Here is a 24,986-nt window from a genome sequence, read left to right as displayed (position 1 = left end):
CTCTTGATTGTTGTAATAAGAACCCCCTCCTTGTCTGTATTGTTGAAAAACAAGGACCTGTTCTTTCTCCGTGAGATAGTCAATAGCAGTATGACCGTCATCTCCTCCACATCTCTCACAAATGACAGTTTCCTGTCTAGTCAGCAAATGAACCGTATGTGGCTCCCCAGCATTTTGCAGCTCAAATTTATCAAACCTAGCATTCATGGCTTTCAGCTGAGCCACAACTGCCTTGTCAACTGAATGGACTGTTCGAATACCATCCCTTGAGTTCCCATATTCAGCACAATGGGTCGCTATCTCCTCAATAATGGCCCATCCCTTGTCATCATCAGTATTCTTTTGAAATCTTCCGTTGGATGAGGCGTCAAGAATAGCTCTGTGGTCATCGTACAACCCATTGTAGAACTGATTGGACAGAAACCCCGGATCAAAACCATGGTGAGGAAGAGACCTCACCAACCTCTTGAAACGACACCAAGCTTCATAGAAAGTCTCATCAGCTGTCTGCTTGAAACTATTAATCTTTGCCCTCAGCTGATTAGTGCGCTGAGGAGGGAAGTATCTTTTATAGAAGGCAAGCGTGAGAGTTTCCCAGTTGGTGATACCAGCAGCTGTACGGTCCAAATCGGTCAACCACTCACGGGCTTAGTCAGCCAAAGAGAAAGGAAAGAGGACCTCCTTAATCTTGTCTTGAGTTACTCCCTTTGTAGCAGGAATAGTAGAGCAGTAATCAGTAAAGACCTCCATATGCTTCCTTGGGTTTTCACCCGCCACACCCCTAAACAAGTTTCTCTCCACCAGCTTTATGTAGGACAGAAGGATGTCAAAGGTGTTGCCGTCCTCAGTCTGGAGGTTAAAACCTTTAGGAATAGAGGATGCTTTAGGCTCCGAGTGACTTGCAATATTCGGCATCTTTACTGGTTGGTCGGCAGAAATGAGATTATCTTCTACTAAAGATTGATCTTATGCGAATAGAAAATGCTGTAGCTCGGATTCGAAAGTACTCAAGTCTTCCTTTCAAAGTTCTCTTTGTAGACGGAGTCTATGTCTAAACAGTCTCTCTGGCTCAGAATCAGCTGAAACTAACTCCGATCTGTTCGACCTGGGCATACACAACACTGAAAAAGATAAATGAGAACTGTCTCAAGGAATTAAAATTCCCTGAGACGGATAAAAATAAACGAAAACAAAAACAGATAGGGCTATTGCCTCCCCGGCAACGGCGCCAAAATTTGACAGGCTAGTCGTATACCTACCAAAAATAACCAACTGGCACTAACTAATATAGCTAGGGAAGTCAGGTCGATCTCCATAGAGAGGCAAGATATCTGTTAAAGGTCCGTCTATTTGGTCACAAAATGGGGGTTTGAAATTGGTTTTCTAAACTATAAAGGCTTAAGGGAAAGAGTAGTAAAGAAAGAGCAGTAAAAAGGCAGAAAATATGAATAAGATGATCAATAAAGAGGGAACATGTCGGGATTTCGGTTCACTATGGTAGTCTAATGACTCAACTGCAAATAGTCTAGATAATATACTGTGAGACGGATGTTGAAAGGTCCTTCCGATCCACTTTCTATCCTAGATTTCCACTAACATAACTTCCGTCCTCATTAGGGTAGTCTACTGTTCATAGTAGGTCTATTTAGTCCAATCTTCCGATCCAGGAATAAATTTAACCAGATTAAAGGGTAACTTAGAAGCGTGCACTCAACTAAGTCGGTATTATAATTAAATTGCCTTGGGTACAGATTCTCACAAATAAGTCATCTAGCCTATTCGCTACATCGTCACATTTCTACCATAGATCCCCTAATCTCAACATGAATGAAATTAGCTACTCATGCTATTAATGTTGTCAAGATTAATAATAATGAAATAACTAATAATAAACATAATGAAATAATAATGAAATTGCATAAATAAAATTTTAGGCGTAAATTAAGAGAATAAAACAAGAGAATTAAAGCAAACAAAGGAAAGATTAAGATTAAAAGGAGGAAAAGATTACAATAGCAAGAATTCCGGCGTAAAGAACACAAGATCCGAGCAAAATAATCCCAAAAGCAAAGTTACAGTGAAGAGTTTAAGGGAAAGATTAAGAGAAGAGAAGTGGCGTAACCCAGTATTCAGCAGTGTAAAGAAGTAGTTCAGAAGTCCTAATGACCTAATTAGTTCACGCTTAAATAAAAAAACTAAGTCCATTAACTAAATAAGCAACGAAGACTAATTAAAGCCCGTGAAAGACTCAAAGCCTCTCGATCGAGTGGTTTGAGACAACTCGATTGAGGACTTCAGTAAGTAAACCACTCGATCGAGCAGAATTGTTACTCGATCGAGTAACCCTGATTTCCAGCATTTCGATCGAGTACAATAAAGTACTCGATCGACCTCCTCAGCACGTGAAACCACTCGATCGACCAATAAAAGCCTTCGATCGAGTGTTCTTCCTCCAAAACAGCTTCAACTCGTTGCCGACGGCTTCGTTGACCATTCCTTCACGCATCCTAATGCAGTGCTCTTGCTCTAAAGTTCCCGTCTCCTCAGAATGCATGCAAAACATGACGAAAAGGGTACGATTCCATTACTTTCAGGTTCATTCCTATAAAACAGACCAAACAAACCAAAGTAGCCATTTCGGGGCATAATGCAATATAAAACGGTACAAAAGTACATGGAAATACGTGCAAAATACGGCTGAAAAGACTATATAAAATGCACGTATCAGACGTTGACCAATGTTATGGGACATAAAAGTAAGGAATTATGGAAATTTACGATAGCATCATGAGAGGGTGTGAGTTAATGGTTATATCGGAGTTCAGGACGACATGTTAGCCGTGGGTTTCGAGGTATTAAGGGGGTAAGAAGCTGGTAGAGTGTTTGCACGATATGAGATTTTGGTGGAGAGTTAGATGTTGATACAATAAAGGTTAGAATTGGAACTAATATTGAGGTAAATTTTGTTGATGGATTTGATGTTCGTTATTTGGGATGATAACCAAAGAGAGGAAACAAAAGGATTATTATATTAAGAAGTGATAGTAAGAGAGTAGTTGCATGAAAGATGGTGGTGCCGTAGTGTTGTCACTGCTGGTTAAGGATGATGTTAAATAGGGAAGTTAGTCGTTCTAAAAAGATTGATTTTGTGGAGGTCTGATTAGTATGTATGGTTGTGAGGGGGTATAAGTAGTTGGGTAGCTATGACGATATGGTTACGTTCGCCGGGTGGTGATAATTGCGCAGATTGGAGGATATGTTATGAAGGGCATCTGAGTTAAGCTCGGGTGAAGGATATCCATTATCAAGTGGTAACTTACGTGATCAGGATTGGGTAGTTAGATTCGATTATGAGTCTATGATGTGTGTAAATGTTTATGTGAGGTTCTGACCTCACGAGTAATGGTCTGGTGTGATGGTTATAAGTCATTATATGAGTGTTCCGTGTCAGATGTTGTGTACGATAACCTAATAAGATGATATTCAAAAAAATGGTAATTTGGGTGATGTGGAATGGCTTTTTATATTTGTATGTGTATGTATGATATCTGTAAGTGATATTGTGAGGTTCCGGCCTCATGAGTAATAGTATGGATGATATTCATAAGGTTATTATCTGTTATTCCGTGTAATATGTTGCATTGTGATCTAGTAAAGCGGTTTTAAGGAAGTCTTCTGGTCTAGGAAGTTGTACTGAGTCAGTGTTATGGGATTGTATAAGTTGCGATGACTATCGATGTGGTTGTTGTGCCTCGGGTGGCGATCCGGGAACGGTAATTCGTGTTGTGATACGAGTATTTTCGCGCTGCGGTGCGGCTATTGGTGGCGGTGTTGCGATGCCGTCATCGGTTGTGGTAGAGTATGTGGGATACTGATGAGACGAACTTTCGAAAGTATATATCAGTTATATAGATTGTTGTTTGTTTACTGCTGTTTCCTGTCAGAGTCGGTCTGGGCATATAGGGTGTTGTTTTTGTTTATTAATATTTCTTACCAGTTTCGTATTGGGAGTGATGGTAGAGTATGATATGGAAGAAAGTTGCGTATGTCTTCATTGTTGTCATGGTATAGTGATATTCATGTTAATGGGACACAATTGTGAGAAGTTGTTAGAGTACTTTCGTCCTTGTTTTAGATGAGGCATGGGTCGACATAGTTATGGCAAGAGTTTTGTGGCATATGTGTGCGCTGAGCTGGAAGCGGTAAGTGGTTCGTAATCTTTATTGGGAACTAGTGTTATGTTAAGTTATGGATGAGTCTTACGGTAATGAACAAGAGAAATTGAGGATCTAGTGTGAGTGTGTGTAACATTTGTGGATCGCAAGTTATGATTGTGGGGATAAGTGCAGGTATAAAGAAGTATGTCGTTTGCGGTAATGGTTATGCTAAGGATTTTGTGGTATAGGTTAGGTGGTGTGCCGAATGAATTGAGATATGAGAACGGCTAGAGTAAGAGAGCCTTAGATATATGAATGGATGTAGGTAGGTGTTGAGGCTAGAGGTGGTTATCGTTGACATGCGGTGGTGATGAAGATAAAGAGAAGATATAGCTAAGGATTTAGTATTAGTGAGTTTCGAGGACGTAACATTTATCTTAAGAGGAGTAGGATGCGACAAAGAGAGTTTGATGGTTGTACATGTTGTAGTATAATTGGAAGTTTGAGTGTTAGTGTAGAATAAAGGATGGATTTGTGTTGTGGTTGATTTTATTACAGGTAATGGCAGTGCTTGTTGTAGTATGATGTTTATGAGTGTGAGTAAACTTCGATAGTGTTGATGGATTGGGTGATGATGTTTATGTGTATGAGTAAACTTCGAGGACAAAGTTTGTTTTAAGGGTGGTAGAATGTAATATTCCGTTTTGGTGTTGATCTTGTTTGGTGGATTGTCTTGGTATTGAGTTGCTAGTGAGCGTTATGGAAGTAAGGCAGAGTTGGCAACACTTATGTTGTGGGTATTTGATAGTATTATGGAGTTAGTATCGAGAGGCTATGCTGTAGTTGAGACGATATCGTGAGCCGTGTTGTGGAAGTAAGCATGGTTGGTGGAGTTAGTGTTAGGCGTTCATGTTTTATAGGTTGGATTGGAACTTCGGGGACAAAGTTCTTTTTAAGGAGGGAAGACTGTAATACTACGGTTTTCTAAGTCTGTTACTCGGCCGAATGTAGCTTAATCGGCCGAGTAAGTGCGTCGTGTATTTCTGGTCAGGCTACTGTCCAGGAATACTCGGCCGAGTATGGGAATACTCGACCGAGTAGGGGATACTCGGCCGAGTATACTCTATACTCGACCGAGTACCCAGTCTGACGGAGATTATTTCCGCGGTTTTATTAGAGACGATTAGAGTTATAAATTAAGATTTACTGTTTCACTTTTTACGTTTGACAAAACCTAAAACATTCTGCGCAACTCTAATCCTCTCTAATCTCTCCCAAGATTGTTGATTGTTTGTGAGTCCTTGTTTATTTCTCTCTTGCGTCGATTTCATTGGTAAGTCTCTAGTGCTTTGTAATCAATTAATAGGTTGTCTTTTAGGGTTTTGCTCTAATTATTGGTTTGGGTTAATTTGGGGGATTGGTTTATAGTGATGGTATGTGATTATTGTGTGTAGCTGACGGTGTCATGGAGAATTCCTATTGATTTTTTGTGTGCGTGTTTGGATTGCGAACATGTAGAGTTTCCCTACTCGGTTTATTGTTTAATTGATTTAAGATTATGTGGTAATTGTTTGTACGATTGATATTGTGATTATCTGCTGCTGGTGTTGGTGTTGGTGTTGTGATGGTTGTTGGTGATGTTCGCGAGGCGCGTCCTTGGCTGAGTGGAGTCAGTTGCGGGAGTGGCTTCACGCCCTAGTTTCGCCCTCTGTGGAACCCGCCACAGGAGCGGATGTGCACATTAATGAACAGGGTTATCGCTCGTTGATGAGCGGGGATTTGGCTGGTACGGCTGCGGCCCCCCACTGGCAAGGCTATACACTTTAGTGTGTAGTCAGTTACGATATGTGATTGGGAGTTGGAGATGGATTGTGGAACAACTGCTTATCCTTATTGTACTTTGTCTTATTTTGATTATGCAGTGAACTAACCCCGTTGTTGTTTTGTAAAATCTGTGGTGATCCATTCGGGGATGGTGAGCAGATTGTGACAGGTGATGATGGTCTTTAGCTATGGGAACGAGATAGGGAGTCATCACTTCGGGTCGAGCTTCCGCTGTTACGAGTTAACTATTTAGCTTTCATTTGTTGAGATTAGTAAACACTTGTTTGATTTGGTTTCGGAACTATGTAACTTTATCTTATATATACTTTAATAAATGTTTTGGGATGGTTACTTTTGATATACTAGTCTCGGGAAACCGAGATGGTATCAGTCTCTCATACTAGGGTGGTCCTGGTAAGGCACCTTGGTATGTGGGGGTGTTACAATCCCTTGACCAAAGGAGATCCAAGGCTGACTCTGACGGGTTTCACTAGTCACCTAATGAAGAATCGGGTGATTATTGTGACAAAAGTAACCAAAATCACTCCCCTAACTTAACTTGTGAAGCATGCCCGCATTCTAATATGGTACTCCATCCAATGTCCGCAAGAGAAATGTCAAAATGATGCACATACAAAAGAAACAACCGGGTTATAACGGGGCTTGGGTTAGGTAAAAAGGGGTTTGTGCAAGCATCATTTTAGGACATGTTGGGCTAAGGATCGAGTAGTTGCCACATCTAACCAATTCATTAAACCATACCCAATGCAAAGGAATTCCTTCACGAAATTTGGTAAAGATTGCCATTTCCAAAAATCATTCATTTATTTTCGAAACAAGATCAATTGCAAATCAATCAACCCTCTACTGGACACAAATACAACATTCTTTTCTTTTTGTTTTTCATTTCATTATTTTTCTCTTTTCTTATTGATTTTTTTTGTTTCATTTTCAAATACTTATAACCTTCTTATTCAAGCAAAATGAGCCAAAATTGAAGAAACGACACACATGTGATATCCAAGATTATACACTCCAAGGAAAGTCAATTTTGACCCAAATACACTTCCACAAACGGACTACAATGACGAACTACTCAACAAAGGTGAGTTGTTTATGGGATGTTGTTATTTTGTTGGCAATAGAAACGAAAAGGCTTAGGCTAAAAATGGGTTAACAAAAGGGAAAAATGACTCAAGGGTATAACAAAGGCTTATTTGGCTATAGTGCGGTTACTTTATTGAACATAATCGTCTCAATATGCACATCAACATTTATACGAAATCAAGGAATGAGCTCCATACTTATGCATTTTGACATGACACACCACGCAAGGATAACTACTCACAAATACCTAACGGGACCGGTTTGATGGACCGGTTTGATGGACCGGCCATATGGAGGCTCTGTCCTCATATTTGAGTAGCTATGTCGGTCTTAGGTCGAGTCTCGGGCCTAATACGGTCTCATAGGGTGGTTGCAACTTGGTTGTTAAGCTAGACTTCTGGGTTCTTGAAAGCAAAAATCCTAACCATGTGTCATCAAAAGGCACAAGCTATCAAGAGAGGATTGACACAGGTAAAACAATTATCATCATTGACGACATATACCCTCCACATTTAGACCCTATATAAAACTATTTACAAACAAGATGCAACGTGTATGAAATGCAACTAAACATATGAACAAGCTACGTGAATGCAAGAGTGAACACATATATACATATCTACTCTAAATGCACACAATATCTAGTCCTAACAGCACACCAACAACACAAGCATATTTAAAACGATTCTCAAAGGAAACACCCACATCACATATCTCATCCTCCTCCATGCTTATATATACAAAAAGAAAAGGAAGGATAAAGGATAAAGGATTGGAAGAATTTACCAAGCGTCTTCTCCGATGCTTTGCGTGTATTGCCATCAGGGGCGGCCCAAGACCTGTGCGATTCGGTCCTCTGCACAGGGGCCCAAAAATAAAAGGGCCCAAAATTGGCAATTACATTGTTTAATTTAAAAAAAAATTGTACTCAAAACGACGCACTGTAACGCTACTCCACCTTCTCCCTTTACTGCTTTCCATCGATAAACAAAAAAAAAAGATTACTCTATTAATTTTTCCCGAAATCCCCAAAATAATTAAAAACTAGAAAATCAAACCTTATTCTCTTAATTAATTCATCATCTTGTCCTCTCTTGATTCAATATTCATCTTTAATTGATTGTCATGGTAAGATTTTCTTTTCTTAATTAACTATCATTGTTTTTTCAATCTAATGTTTTCGTTGCTTCTTTATTGTAAATATACTTGGTTTTCTAACTTTCTTTAGTTAATTGTAATGTTTGTGCTCATTGATTTTATTTAGGTTACAAAATTTGAAGATTGAAGGCTTGCAAACTTGTTGTGATTGTCAATTGCGATTTGTGCCTCCAGATATTCCGGGTGAATTTCTTAATGCTTATTTGCTGATTTGTTTGGGTATTCTGCTGTTTTTAAACCGTCAATCAATCAATCATATCTTCTAGACTTAGGAAACATGAATCTGGGTATGAAAAGCGAAAAAAAAAGGAAAAGGATTGAAGAATGGAATCAATCTAAAAAAGGGGCTCTTGATAAATGTTTTTTGAATCCATCTCATAGTACCCCTTTAAATGAGACGACTGGTTGTGATGAGAATTTTGATAATTCCAACCCCTTTGTTGAAGAAGGTATCATAGGGGAAAATTACGAAAATAATGATGGTCAAAGTGATGGTGGTAATACTGATAATCATGTTGTAAGTGATAGTGAAACTCAAGAGGCTACCGATTATATGGAAAAATTTGGATTTGATATATTTGACCCTAGAAATTGGGATGCTCTAGATTCTAAGATGGTTGATGTTATAGTTGAGGAGGGCCTTAAAAGGGATATGACTATTGATCTAGGTCCGAAGGATGATTTAAATAGATTTTTCTCATTCACTTCTTATACTAGAATTTTACCGAAAGGAGAAAAATGTGACAGAGATTGACTTGTTTATTCAAAGGAACTTGATAAAGTCTTCTGTTTTTGTTGTAAGGTTTTTAGTAAAGGTTGTGCAAGAAGAGGTAGATTAGCGATGGAAGGTTTCAATAGTTGGGTACATCGTAGTGGTAGGCTTAAAGAACATGAATCAAGTTTACAGCATATTCAAAATATGACCACATGGTATGATTTGTGTCTGAGACTTCAGAATAATCAAATAATTGATAGTATAAATCAATCTCAAATTAAAAAGGAAAAGAAGCACTGGAATCAAGTTTTATTAAGAATAATTTCAATTGTGAAGTTTCTTGCTAAGCATAATTTAGCATTTCGAGGTCACAAGGAGCGTTTGTACGAGGGTAGTAATGGAAACTTTTTGGGTTTAATAGAAATGTTTGCTGAGTTTGATCCTATTGTTCAAGAGCATGTTCGAAGAATCACAAATCATGATACTCATGTTCACTATCTTGGTCACAGAATCCAAAATGAATTAATCTTTTTGCTTGCCTCTCAAATTAAATCTGAAATCATAAGAAAAGTAAAACAAGTAAAGTATTTATCTGTGATACTTGATTGTACTCCTGATAGCAACCATCAAGAAAAAATGACTATGATATTAAGATATGTTGATGTTTCTTTAAAATGTGTTACCATCGAGGAATCGTTTCTAGGATTTTTGAATGTTGATGATACAACAGGTCAGGGCCTTTCTGATGTTCTCCAGGTTGAACTAAAAAATATGGGTCTTGACATAGATGATATAAGGGGGCAAGGTTATGATAATGGCTCAAATAAGAAAAAGAAGCACTAAGGAGTTTAAAAGAAATTGATAGATATAAATCCCCGAGCTTATTATATGTCTTGTGCTTGTCATAGTCTTAATTTGATATTATGTGATATGGCTGAAACCTGTGGTAAAGCTAGAGACTTTTTTGGAATTATTCAACGCATATACACGATATTAGCGAATTCAAATAAAAGATGGAATATTTTACAGAATAATGTAAAAACGTTAACTCTTAAACCATTATCGGTCACTCGTTGGGAGAATCGTATTGAAAGTATAAAGGCTATAAGATTCCAAATTGGGGACCTACGAGAAGCTTTTCTTGATGTTGTGGACATGGGCCACGGGGGCGCTTGGGAACAAGCGTTTGCATTTGTGGAGTCGCCACCAATTTTTATGGGAAATTGGAACCGTTCGAATACCCTCGTGTCATGTTAAGACACAAAGTAGTTACATGAACACTAAGAACTCGTTACCCTTAGCATTCTATGTCTAGAATGACTCTCGTGGATGCCAATGAACACGGATTCTCACAAAGATCTCGAGTAAGGGGTGAGGGTACGTATTAGGAAGTCCTTTTACTGAACACCTAATCCTGCTCGCCTCGATAGCGGCCTCTACTAATGATTAGGGAAATCGTTTGTACTCAATATGTTGTCGATTATATGCATGCAATGCAACATCCACAGATTAGTCCTAGCATGTGAATTAACGATGTCGGTTGACAAATAATTTAGCACTCATTAATGTCGGATTATGGTTTAGAATTAATTTACATGTGAAGAGCAAGTAAATAAATCATACAATAAATAATACGATAAATTAAATAACGATAATTGAAATTACAATAAATTACAATGATTTAATTGATTTACGTCAAAAATATGTTTAAGACGGATACTTTGAGAAAAGAAAGGGAAAATAAACTAGGTTAGAAAATATGGACAGATTAAGGGAGATATTATGGCTAATAGTCGATTAATTACGTAATTAAATAATTAGGTCAAAGCAAGAATGGAAGTTCAGAGACAGAATTCAATCCGGAACAAGCGCAACAATGTCGCGTCCTTTGGAAGAGTCGCAGTGGTCACTGCTAGGGATAGCAATGGATAAGATCTGGACCGAATCTTATAGGATCCAGATCCAGATCCTTTTACACATGGTGTATCCATATCCAGATCCTGAGGGTCCAAAATTTCGAGATCCATATTTGGATCCTACGGATCCGGGTAGGTTCCGGGTAAAATCCAGATCCATCATTCTTAGTATAACAAGGTAGCAAGCCACTACTTCACAAATAAAGTACACACTAATGAATTAATTCCAATCGTAAACATTATACCATGTTGTTCACTTCTCAATGAGAGACCATGTCCAAAAGAAGAAGAAAAGTCATACAAAACAATTACTAGTCTTACATCTTACAAAGAATAATCATTTTGGCCGATTCATAATAAAATAAATTGTTCAAAGAAACTAATCATCAAGACTTGATTCCTTATCTCCATAAATCAGGGTGTAAGATCTATACATATACACAAAACACGTCTAAGTACTCATGAAAATAGAAAAGATGAGCAGCTATAAACAAAAAAAAAACGGTTCCAAATCATTGTAAAAAGTAAGAAGCAATAACAACCTAAAAAAATAATACTACCTAAATGAAGTGGAAAATAGAAAAGATGAGGAACAGTGAGTCTGTAGATCGTCAAACTATGAGTACAAAGCCACCGTTGAAAGAGAGATGTCAGAGACGGAGGAGTATAGTATGCGGCAGAGACTAGAGAGTTGTAGAAATTGAAAATTAGAGTTGTGTAATTTTGAGGAACAAATGAACAATTGAGCAACAATACCAAACTACCTGTATAAAGAATGGGCTTGGGCCTAAAATTAGACTTAGAAAAATTAGAAATGGATTTAAGGGTCGGATTCGGATATCAGTAGGTGGATCCAGATCCGCACCCTCATACTCGTATACGGATCTGGATCCGACCCGGATCCTACGTATCCAAAATAATAGGATCCAGGTTCGACCCTATGATATCGGGTCTGGCGGATCCGGGTAGGATCTGGATCCAATTGCCATCTCTAGTCACTGCGTCTGTTCCTGAGGTGAGTTCTCGCTGTGAAGTCAGAACTGCGTGTTGTTAAGGTTCGTTGGTGTATTTAATGGTTGATTATTGATATTTGACTCGGTTGAAAGTGATTTAGCGTATTATTAACATATGAAATCGTCATAAAAGCGATTAAAACGACTTAAAACGGATTAAGAATGAAGTATAGACGGGTTATAACTAATTACAAACGAGTTAGAACTAATTACAAATTAATTAGGTTCTTTACGAAACGGAAACGAGTTAAACAAACTGGAAATAAACGGTAAAAATATGTACAAAGGCGAACTCCAGAAACTTGATATGAACGAATCGAGTCTCTAAAAATCCGGGTTTGATTTAATGACGAAAACCCGCAAATATCGATTATTAGGGTTTTATGCCGGTGATAGGCTTATCGCGTACCTATGAAAAAATAATATTTACTCCCTAGACACATATTAATGTAGTAATAGGGGTCGAACCACAAGGAAACGGGAATTACGTCAGGAATTGCTATGGGTAGATTCTTATTAAGGTCGATTTCGATTTTTGATTTGGTTTGTTTGTTTGATGATTAATAAAAACTATGATGTAAGTTATATAATTAAAAGGAGAGTCTAAGGGGTTCGGGTTGCACATACAAGGGTAAAAATACGATCATGATAAATTCGGTACTAATAACATTGTCAATTGCTTAGGCTTAGAGACACCCGTCTTACGATATTAGTGTCAACCATAGACCGGGTCCTAGAGAAACTCTGGTCCATGACTAGGTCGTCCTACTATACATGCTTAGTCTAATTCAATTCCATGCTTCTTGACTTATAGAACGAATGAACAAACTTAATCAATTGAATAATGCCTTAAACAAAGATTAAACGTTATGGCACAAGCATGTGATAGAAGCAATTTAAACAATATTATTATCAACCTATTTTATCATGTTATATACTTGATTTGCATGGCTCCTCTAGCCCTTAGACTAGGAAATTTAGCTACTCATACTAAAATGTAAATTGCAAACTAAATTATAAGAAATGCTAAACATGGTTGTATGATTTATATGGATTAGATAATATAACTTGTAAAAGGAATAATGTTAAAGTAAAATGTGTTGGAGCTAGTGTCCTCCACAATTAGTGTGATAACGTGTATAAATCTCTTATAGGTTCACAGGGTATACTTAGTATTTTATCAGTTGATTAACGTTTACTAATAACGGTTGGCTTGTTAGAAGTTTGACGTTATTATCATACTGTTGGCGGTGATCAACTGGTCCCTAAAAGTCACTCCTAAAGGATGTGTTTGAGAGATGTGATTATATGAAAATATAATCACATTGATGCCTTATATGACTAAAAGGTTAGTCCATGTATTTGACTAAAAGGTTAGTCAATGTGATGATGAGTCGATTATTTAATACAATTAAATAATATCAGCTGAGACGAATTAATTGTTAATTCGTAAATTGAATATAAACTGTTATATTTAATTAATGTATATAATGTTAGCTTAAACGAATTAAGATGCTAATTCGTAATTAAACGTAAATGGTTATATTTAATTAGCAAATTATAAATATGCGATATTTATAGTTAATGTATATATTATACGAAATTGTCATAATAAATGATGACAGACCGGTATTAATAAATCGACTACAAACTGTAAACTGTTGTGTGTGGACTTATTAATACGTGACGACGTAATTGACAATTAATATGATATACATTATATACAATTTGATAACAACCTAAAATAAGAAGATTTTCTCCTTATTTTTGGTTGTTGGTTACTCGGTTTAAGGAAGAGAAAAAGAAGAAAAATATCTTCCCTTCTTTTCTCCTTGGACGGTTATATTAGGAGAGAGGGAGGATTATTTTTCTCTCTTGATTTTTCACCTGACACTCTCATCACAAAAACCCTAAAAAAACTACCCAAGAATTATGACAGATTAGGGTTCTCTTTCTAGCAAGAAAAATGCATATCTCGGAGCATCTTGGGTGCAACGATTAGGAGAATATTGATCTCGATATTTGTTCTTAGGCCAAATTGCTCGGTCCGGAGGTTTCCCACCGGTGTAATTGACAAGGATTGGATTTCTATTGCTTGGGCTCTGCTCGAAAGAAAGATGTTGGGTCCAAATGCATTCTTTCTGTAATGCTGCTACTAGCGAAGAAAAGACTTTCAAAAGGAGTAAAGACGAGTGATAAAGATCGGAAAGAAAGGAAAGAAGGCTTGGATTCGATTTAAATCTTTATCTTTACGCTTTAATTAATTTAATGATAATCTCTATTCTTTTATTTATGCAATTTCGTTTATGACTCGTAATTTCATATTTCATAATTTCGTTATAATCCGAATTTTCTTGATGAGACCGATATTTCCCACAAAATGAAGTACTTAATTGTAAACTATGTGGTAACTAAATTAGTAATGTGAAATTGCAAACTTAGAATTAGAAATACCTTAATGGAAGAGAACTTATATGGAAGAACAAATAACAATAATCAAATGCTTGAATATCAAATGTTTGAACAATAGTTTGTAGTACAAAATGTTGAAAGATTAACTAATGGAATGCTTAACAACTTGTAAATTAAAATGAGAAAACTAATGAGAGAAAATATAATGCTTGAGGTTATTGTAAGTAAACTTAGACGTGAAAATCAGATGCATAAGCCTTGGAATACCTCTCCTATTTATAGGAGAGGAGAAGGAAAATGTAAACAATCAATGAGCATGCGGCGTTGTGCGGCCCGATCGGGGTCGTGGTTATCCGGATATTTTGGCTTAAATTCTTGTTTAATGCTTGAAGGAATCCAATGTTTGCGATAAATGATCCTTAATGCACCCGGGTAAATGCTTCATCTAACATGTTTAGAGCTCCCAAAAAAGTATCCTAAGCATGTTGGAATTTTATCCTTTCCACCTTGACTTGGACTTGAACATTGGGCTTTGACTTAAATCCTATTGTAATTCTCACTTCAATCCAACAAATCTTCATGCAAACACCCATTCAAACACTTCCATGCTAGTCCAATATTAGGTCTTGTTTAGCTTAGTGGACTTAGTACAAAATGATAGGAAAAAGCTTCTAAATGCTTAGATTCCTACAAAAACTTGTTAAGACAAGCAAATACACTAGAACAACAAATATTAGCTTATGACACTATGATAAGTGCTAAATAACAAATAAAATAGAGCTAATATAGGGGATGAAAGTATATAAAATATGCAGTTATCAGCCGGAATTAAAGCGTGATATTTATTAAGAATATGTATTAAAGTTATTATGTATGAAGAAAAGAGAAGAAAACAAGAAAACAAAGGAAAAGGAACGAATTTACAGAGAAGCGAGGAAGAAGAAGAAAGACGAGAAGCTGGCGGCCTACGGAAGAGGCGCGCAGATCTTTGCGACCCTTCAAGAGGCGATGAGTTGCTTGCGTTTCTTCTCGACGTCTGCCTACTGTTAATCCGTAAAAACGGTTTGATTAAAGGGTTTTAGAAATCGGTTTTAAGCATACTTTTGACGTAAATCTTACATTAATTGGTACAAAAATAAAATACAATAATAAAGATGGGATTTACACCCTCAGACTTACATGTTTGACAAAACGAGATTAATTAAGTTAAAGTTTTAGTGATTGCTCGACTCGAATGTATGATGAAAGTGCCATCGTAAGAGGATTATTAAATTGATTGATTAGTTGATGTGTAGTTGGTTAAATTGGTCGGTCATGCAACGTGACTGGTACTCAGAATGATCTGAGCTTACGTGGTCGATTGATCAAGCACGTAGACGTCAAAAGCTTAGATCACGGTCTTAGAATGCAAAGGGAGAAGAGAAGGGCGGATACTCGCGTGAAAAATATGTGGAACGAAGGTCCCTACTTATACTAAAAAATATGAAGAGTTATGGAATGTGATACCTGTCGAAGTGAGTACCAAAAATAATATTTATAAAACCAAACTACTACTAGCAAGTGGTAGTAAGGGTCGATCCGCAGGGAGGTAGGGAGATGATAGTTGTTATTAATTCTAGTCTAAGGGTAACAATTGTGGGGGTTTTGGATTGGATTATAACTAAATCTAAATGCGCAAAAAATAAATAAAAACTATAACTAAAGCAATTAAATAAAAAGGTGTAGAAAATAATAAAAGGGAAGCTAAGACGATTGGTTCACTGCAGCTGCGACGACGGTATCTAAGTAAGTCTGATAAATCACGATAGGTAGGCAAATAAGAAGTCCTCTCGGTCCATTCTTAACTAGTAGCGCCTCTTAGCCTATGCTACTGGTCCCTAGGTCTCACTAATACTAACTCTCGCCCTGAAAAGTGATTCCTAATACCTAAATTACTTATCTTTCGATCTTAGCAATTTAGTCGTCTCAATTTATTAATCTATTTTCCCTCCCCTATCTCTCGATCTTGTGGGTCGGTCAAATACTAAGCATTTAACAAGTCTCCTCTCGGTCTCGTTGTCAAATATTGCAATTAAAACATTGAAACGGTGCTAATCTATCGCGCGTTAGTCGATCGACCAGCTAAGCCAGTCGATCGACCAACAGTCGATCGATCGATCGACTAATCGATCGATCGACCAAAGGCCGACATTAGGTTTACTAATCTACATCGTCTTCGCTACTGATCCCTCGCATCTTAGCACGGGTATTTAGCTACTCATAATAATTCTAACTACAACTACGAAAGCAATTAAAACAGTAAACGTAAGTATGATTAAAACGATTTAACAGTAACTTCGCAATAAAAGAAATTACGGCTTTGGGGAACTAATCTAGCAATTCTAACTACGAAGATAATAAACTTAAAGACTGAAATTATGATTGAGAAATACCGAAACTGAAGGCCGAAAGGAAATCCAGATGCAAAATAGCGAACTTTATTGAGAAATTAAAGTATTTGAATGTAAACTATGCTAAACTCGAGACCTCATGTCTCTCCTCCAAAAACTGATCATTATTCTGAAAACATAGGTTAGTTATATAGGAATATCACGCACTCTTATTCCTAAACCTAAGAATACATTGGGCTTTCTAATTCTCGATCTTTTAATTTGTGCATCAGCTCGCGTGGTGGTCGATCGACCACTAAGGCCAGTCGATCGACCAAAGGTGCTGTACAGAATTGCATTCTGACGATTCCTGCAGCGCGCACCGATCTTAAAACAGCTGCCATTTCATCGTTACTTGGTAAAATCAGGTGTTCTACGCGGCGTTGGAAAGCTAAGAGGATAAGCTTTCACCTCCAATTGGAATCACTCGATTATATGCTCTAAAACTAGAGATATAGCCATATGAACAAGGCTGCAATATCGTGAAATGCTTCTTTGCTTGTTAAACTCGTACGCACCCTTACTTTTGCTATCTTTAGGCCTTGAAACGCGCACCAAGCTCATTCTTCGAGTCAATACTCCATGTCAAATGCAATGCTAAGTACTTAGAGACGGATTCGGCTTATTTTCCACTGAAATCTTCATATTCCTACAAAATCACAAGAAAAGGAAGAAATTCACGAAACAAGGGAAATAGTAGCATAAACTACTCAATTGAGCTCCGAAATGCGTGTAAAATAGGGTGTAAAACATCATATAAATGACACGCATCAAACTTCCCCAAACCAAACCCTTGCTTGTCCCCAAGCAAGAACTAGACTCGATCCTAAAACTTAATGGAACGAGTTCAATCTCAGAGCGAAATGCAAACTGTCAAGCCTAAACCAATTTAATACAATAACCATCAATCAATTAGCAATGTGAATCATGCAAACGAGTTATAAAGTCGTTAAAAACTGCTGAACCGTCAACTGTAGAGACTTATCAAATTGGACTCTCACGGGTCGCTCAAATCACTTAAATAAGCACAAGGTGAATAATGTATAGATAGAAAAAATTCATTTTGTAGTGACACTCACCTAACTACGACCTATAAGAACATACCTGCAGTCTAATATGAAAATAATCTCTACAACCGTACAAATGCATTCAACCAAACAAATGACCATGACACATGCCGAGGTAAATATGGATATGTGAGGTAATGGGTAAGAAGGGCAAAACAATTATTGAAATGTGGAGGTATAGGCGGCCAAGCTAGTACCCAAATAAAACCATATGACAACATCCACTTCCCTACTCAAAATCAACAATAAAACCGGTGCTAATAGCAAGCACAAATCTCACAAATTCCATAAATAGTCAACTCCCCATAAGATACAAATGCAACATGGGAGCAAAAATCGCCATTAAATAAAGACTTTGAATTAGGCGATTTTTTCTTTTCTCGGACTTCAGTCGATCGACCAATGAGTCCAGTCGATCGACCATGTATCGAAATTGTTTCTCTTTTTTTTTTCGAATCATTTTTTTTTTCTTTTCAACTTTCTCAATTCTTTTTCCTCCTTCATTCTTTTTCCAACATCATCTCAATGAGAGCATATAACCAAACCGCAATAGACATATTCCCAAAAACTAAGACTACTAGCTTGACGATGGCAGGCTAAATATAGGATGTAGTTAAGGGACAAAAGGCTAAATTTTGCTATGAGAGGCTCATGGGTAAAATGAATAAAGGGAAACCTCTACCACATGTGTCAACAAACCACAAACCGAATGCATACAGGTATTAAGCAGATTAAGTTCATATTTATGTAAATTAATGTAACATGTCTCATAAGGAGTACTACTCACATCCTAGATAAACTGGTCATAGATGTCACCAGTTATAAGGCTCTAAATCTCAGAAAGTGATGTAGTTTGCCAAAAATCTGAGTCAAGTCTCAAGTTCAGCAAGAAATTAATGAAAACTCGTAGATATGCATATATGATTCTACTAATAACATGTCAATTAGCAAGGCTTAGGCATAAACAGCTGCAAATGCAATGTCATCATTGAAAAACTACCGTTCCAACTCGACCTAAATGCTAAAATAAACGTGCAATTTTTTGAAATTTCTGTATATATAAGGGAAATAAACAAATGCAAACTGAAATGCAATAAACGTGAAACAAAAAAATGCAATAAAACATGTGAATGCAATGCAAAACCCTTCCCCAAACCAAATCACACAATGTCCCCATTGTGCAAAATCATGTATAAAGAAGCAAAAGGAAATGGGATTTTGCAAAATAAAAACTAAAATTGACATAAAGAAGGACTCGGAAACTCACAAGACTTTAAGCGCAGCAAAAGGAAACCTCCCCAAACCAGCGTGAGCTAGGAGGTTTCAGTAGCCAACAGTGCTACCAATAAGTACCTGAAAAGACAAACAATACCACGCGTAAAACGAGAAAACAATTATAAAACGCAAAATTATGTGCAGAAATGAGAAAACGGAAGAAATCAGAAATTAAGCGGAGAATAAAGTGAAGGGAATACTCCCTTAACTCCGCAAATTGATCAAGCACAGCAGGGGAATGATCGATAACAGGTACAACAGCGGACATCAATCGATCGACCACCTTACCCAGTCGATCGACCAAGATGACGGGAATAGAAGCTCCTGGAACTGTAGCGCTCAGTCGATCGACTAACACGGCCAGTCGATCGACTGAAATAGCTGCTGTAACTTTCGGATTTCTTCGAATTAGCTCATTAACTTGAGCTAATATCGTCTATAAACCTGCATACACATATAATAACGCGCCCAAAATTGCGCAAAACCCAAAGTAATAGTTTAAAGGTCTTAAAATCCTAAACAAACTTATTAAAGCGAAGTCTAGTGCACACGAAAAACGATAAATATTCTAAGAGCAATAAAATAGTCTTTAAAAAAAAGGGTCTAAGAAACGCATAGATCAACGGAAACTGCGGAAAATCTCCGACCAAGGCTTCTGTCTACATGAAGTAGCTTCCGCAGTGCTCATCTCAGAAGCTGGACTCCACTCTACTCCGACTGGGATGCTCAATGGACCATCTCTAGCATCTTCCCAAGCATGGCCATCATCTTCTAGCTCTTCACACTCAAGATCCGACTCCGAAATTTTGACTGGCTCCTTCTTCTTGGGCTCCTCATCAGTTGCATAGCTAAGATATCCTAGACCGCCTCTCTGAACAATGGGCTCCTTCACAGCTGGAGCGATTAGCGGTTCTTTCTTCCCCAAACCGGTTCCTGCAACAGTCAAAATAGAAGAATCGTCCTCCAATTTGCTCCCGTTCTGGGGCGGAGGTGTCATAACAGGAATAGGCACATGCAAGGGAGTAGGAGTGTCAGTAATGACAACATAAGACTTACGAGTAGAAATCGCATTACAAGTCACAAGACACATAGCATCTTTCTTCCTATAAGTCTGGGCAAAACTAATGGACTGCTTCCCTACTTTAAAGGTCAATGTCCCTGAGCCAACATCTATAACTGCACCAGCAGTGTGCAGAAATGGTCTACCCAAAATGATAGGACTATGAGCATCCTCGGGTATATCCAGTACAACGAAGTCAACAGGGAAGAAAAACTTTCCTATTTGCACAGGAATGTCTTCTAAGACTCCTATAGGCTGGACCGCAAAACAATCAGCCATCTGTACTGTCATGCTAGTAACTGCAAACCTAGTCAATTTCAATTTTCTAGCTAGACTCAAAGGCATAACGCTAATGCTGGCTCCTAGGTCACATAATGCCTTCTCAATTGAGAAGGTACCAATATTACAATGGACTGAAAAGCTACCCGGTCAGCCTAACTTGTGTGGAGCAGTGCGAGTCAAATAAGAGCTAGATTCTTCAGTTAAATTAACAGACTCGACCCTATCAAGTTTCCGCTTCTTATTTAAAAGCTGTTTCATGAATTTCATGTAAGCGGGAACTTGATTTACCAACTCAAGAAAAGGTACTTGCACATTAAGACCATGAATGATATTTTTAAATTTTTCAAAGTATACCTCATCTTTCGTTGGTACCAGCCTCTCTGGATATGGGGCTTGCAAAAGTAGCTTTGCCCTCTCCTCTAGGTCTCTCATACCGGCATCAGTGGACTTAGGCTGAAAATCCACTACCTTATCTTTGTTGTAACTTGACCCTTCTTCAGACCGTCTCAGATATGAACCATTAATTGACATCGGGCCATACTTCGGAACCGGGACTGACCCATCAGCACTCGGGTCTTGCCTCAATATTGTCGGAGTTGTCGTACCCCGTAACAAGTGATCCCTCAAATTATTAGGCATTGGAGGACGGAATGGTTCGTCATCAGCTGCTTCCTCAGTCGATCGACCATGTTGGTCAGTCGATCGACTGGTTTCAACAGTACCAGAAGCTATGTCATTTCGCGGACAGGTCGATCGACTGGGTGATGTGGTCGATCGACCGTGTTTACTGCTGATCGTCTTTTTCTCGCCCTTTTTCTTCTTCCCTTTTTCAGCAGGTTTCTCGGGTCCATCGAGAGCAGACCCGCTCCTCAGGGTTATTGCATGTACGGTCTCAATACGCTGATTCAGAGAGTGGAATTGACTCGGTATCTCAGCCGCATTCTTGTCTAATGTAGCAATTTGAGATATCAGCTTCGTGATTAAGGCCTGATTCGCCGCATTGCTTTTCTGTACCTCCACCATAAGCACCTGCACTAGACTCGTCAACTCTGCAACTTCGTTTTTCAACTCTTGCTGTGACGGAGTGGATGGTGGTGGGGCTTCATAAGGAGGCACATATGGTTGATGCGGTGAAGTAGGAGCGCAATTATACGAATTGTCGAGCTGAAGTTGATGAAAATCAAACATCTTCTCCTTAGGGTGCCTGCATGCCTCAGATGTGTGTCCCGATCCGCCGCATCTCCCATAAAAAAAGACCGCTTTGCTCCCGAGAATGGAACATGAGTGGACTCTCCTGAAGTCGCAAATAAAAACAACACTAAAGAAGAAGATAAGAACTGCCTCAAGGTACTTAGTCTTCCCTTGAGGCGAAAAACAGACTAAAATGAAAAACAACTAAAACTAGCGCTGCCTCCCCGGCAACGGCGCCAAAATTTGATACCTGTCGAAGTGAGTACCAAAAATAATATTTATAAAACCAAACTACTAATAGCAAGTGGTAGTAAGGGTCGATCCGCAGGGAGGTAGGGAGATGATAGTTGTTATTAATTCTAGTCTAAGGGTAACAATTGTGGGGCTTTTGGATTGGATTATAACTAAATCTAAATGCGAAAACAAAATAAAAACTATAACTAAAGCAATTAAATAAAAAGGTGTAGAAAATAATAAAAGGGAAGCTAAGACGATTGGTTCACTGCAGCTGCGATGACGGTATCTAAGTAAGTCTGATAAATCACGATAAGTGGGCAAATAAGAAGTCCTCTCGGTCCATTCTTAACTAGTAGCGCCTCTCAGCCTATGCTACTGGTCCCTAGGTCTCACTAATACTAGCTCTCGCCCTGAAAAGTGATTCCTAATACCTAAATTACTTATCTTTCGATCTTAGCAATTTAGTCGTCTCAATTTTTAATCTATTTTCCCTCCCCTATCTCTCGATCTTGTGGGTCGGTCAAATACTAAGCATTTAACAAGTCTCCTCTCGGTCTCGTTGTCAAATATTGCAATTAAAACATTGAAACGATGCTAATATATCGTGGCGTCGATCGATCGACCAGCTAAGCGGTCGATCGACCAGTGTCCAAATCGATCGATCCCGACTAATCGATCGATCGACCAAAGGCCGACATCAGGTTTACTAATCTACGTCGTCTTCACTACAGATCCCCTCGCATCTTAGCACGGGGTATTTAGCTACTCATAATAATTCTAACTACAACTACGAAAGCAATTAAAACAGTAAACGGAAGCATGATTAAAACGATTTAACAGTAACTTCGCAATAAAGGAAATTACGGCTTTGGGGAACTAATCTAGCAATTCTAACTACGAAGATAATAAACTTAAAGACTGAAATTATGATTGAGAAATACCGAAACTGAAGGCCGAAAGGAAATCCAGATGCAAAATAGCGAACTTTATTGAGAAACTAAAGTATTTGAATGTAAACTATGCTAAACTCGAGACCTCATGTCTCTCCTCCAAAAACTGATCATTATTCTGAAAACATAGGTTAGTTATATAGGAATATCACGCACTCTTATTCCTAAACCTAAGAATACATTTGGCTTTCTATTTCTCGATCTTTTAATTTGCGCATCAGCTCGCGTGGTGGTCGATCGACCACTGAGGCCAGACGATCGACCAAAGGTGCTGTACAGAATTGCATTCTGACGATTCCTACAGCGCGCACCGATCTTAAAACAGCTGCCATTTCTTCGTTACTTGGTCAAATCAGGCGTTCTATGTGGCGTTGGAAAGCTAAGAGGATACGCTTTCACCTGAAATTGGAATCGCTCGATTATCTGCTCTATAACTCGAGATATAGCCATCTGAACGAGGCTGCTATATCGTGAAATTCTTCTTTGCTTGTTAAACTCGTACGCACCGTTACTTTTGCTATCTTTAGGCCTTGAAACGCACACCAAGCTCATTCCTCGAGTCAATACTCCATGTCAAATGGAATGCTAAGTACTTAGGGATGGATTCGGCTTATTTTCCACTGAAATCTTCATATTCCTACAAAATCACAAGAAAAGGAAGAAATACACGAAACAAGGGAAATAGTAGCATAAACTACTCAATTGAGCTCCGAAATGCGTGTAAAATAGGGTGTAAAACATCATATAAATGACACGCATCAGAATGACTCAAACTTTGGAAAGGAATCACGAAAAATCTGAAAATTCGCAGAAAAGAGCTGGGGAAGAGGCGCAGCTGCTGCTGCGATCCTTCGAAGAGGCGCAGCAGGTGCTGCGTCCTTTCCCCAGGTGTTTCCTCCCGCGGAAGAAAGAATTCCGTCTTTCTTTTATGGAATTGCGGTGGATCTCAACTTCCTTATTCCCTAAAATAATATTTTTGGGATATATTTTGCCAAAAGATATAAAATTAATTTATGGAGTAAAAATATCCGGAATAATCTAGGATATTCCGACTCGGCATTTTAAAACGGTATATTAGAAAATAAAGCGGTTTTTGACCCGGACTCCAAATGAACTCTAATTACTGTCAAAACGACCGTATCGCGACGTAGATGACAACCAAGGGGTAGACACAAGTATTTGAGCTATCACTTGACGATAAAATTACGAACTGTCATAAATCGTTCCGCGTACAAAACATGCGGCCTAATCATCACCGGGTGGCTTGCGGGAGGTGCGGAAATGAGGTATCTACAGATGTAGCCGAAAAAGATAATGATTCCAAAATAAGGAGTGAAGCAAAATCTCTTGCATTGAATGAACTTGGTGATTTTGAGTTTTTAGTGGCAATAAATATTTGGTATGAAATGTTGTATCATGTTAATTTGGTGAGTAAGAGTTTGCAATCGAAGGATATGTTTATAGATGTTGCGATTAAAGAGATGAAGGGTTTAGTTACTTTCTTTGAGGAATTTCGAGAAACTGGCCTTGAGAACGCTATTGAAGAAGCTAAAAAGATTTCTCTTGAAATAAATATCAACCCCGTATTTCCTCAAAGACGAGTAATTCGAAAAAAGAGAAAATTTGATGAAAATCAAAATGACCCATCAGTGGTGAATAATCAATGTGCTGAGGAATCCTTCAGGGTTAATTATTTTTTATTCATTGTTGATCAAGCCATTACTTCATTAAAATGGAGGTTTTAAAAATATCAAGAGTTTGAGAATGTCTTTGGCTTCTTATTTACTTCTGAAAGACTTCTCTCCATAGAAGACACGCGCTTAAAATTATGTTGCATTGGTCTTGAAGATACCCTTAAGAAAGATGAACAAGCTAAGCTGACCTTAATGGAATTGATTTATACGTGGAGTTAAAGTTTTTAAGGGGGGTCTTGCCTAAGCAGAAATTGGGAGCGGTTGAGGTGTTAAACTTCTTGAAGAATTTTAGTTGTTTTCCTAATGTGATTATTTCATATAAAATCATGCTCACTATTCCAGTAACTGTTGCAAGTGCGGAAAGACCTTTTCGAAACTCAAATTGTTGAAATCTTATTTGCGAACTACAATGTCACAAGAAAGGCTCAATGGTTTGGCGTTGATTGCGATCGAGAATGATATTTTAAAACAATTGGAATATAAAGATATAGTTAATATG

At 38.0% G+C, this 24,986-nt stretch overlaps 1 protein-coding gene and 1 non-coding gene across 2 annotated transcripts; both read left to right on the top strand.

Annotated features, from left to right (window-relative positions):
* Positions 1 to 433: 433 nt before the first annotated feature.
* On the top strand, positions 434 to 539 carry LOC141589508 (small nucleolar RNA R71). Its single transcript, XR_012520443.1, has one exon. It is a non-coding gene; the product is annotated as a small nucleolar RNA R71 (small nucleolar RNA).
* An 8,548-nt stretch (positions 540 to 9,087) lies between these two features.
* On the top strand, positions 9,088 to 9,804 carry LOC141587951 (uncharacterized). The gene has a single exon (XM_074409413.1). The coding sequence runs from the start codon at positions 9,088 to 9,090 to the stop codon at positions 9,802 to 9,804; it is 717 nt and encodes a 238-aa protein (XP_074265514.1).
* The last annotated feature ends 15,182 nt before the right edge of the window (positions 9,805 to 24,986 follow it).

The sequence above is a fragment of the Silene latifolia genome, chromosome 6 (assembly GCF_048544455.1).
Source record: "Silene latifolia isolate original U9 population chromosome 6, ASM4854445v1, whole genome shotgun sequence".
NCBI lineage: Eukaryota > Viridiplantae > Streptophyta > Magnoliopsida > Caryophyllales > Caryophyllaceae > Silene > Silene latifolia.
Note: the sequence above shows the minus strand (reverse complement) of the source record. Positions and strands in the feature narration are given on the sequence as shown.

Coding starts and splice junctions, on each gene's coding strand:
- LOC141587951 (XM_074409413.1), top strand. CDS start 9,088: ATGGAAGGTTTCAATAGTTGGGTACATCGTAGTGGTAGGCTTAAAGAA.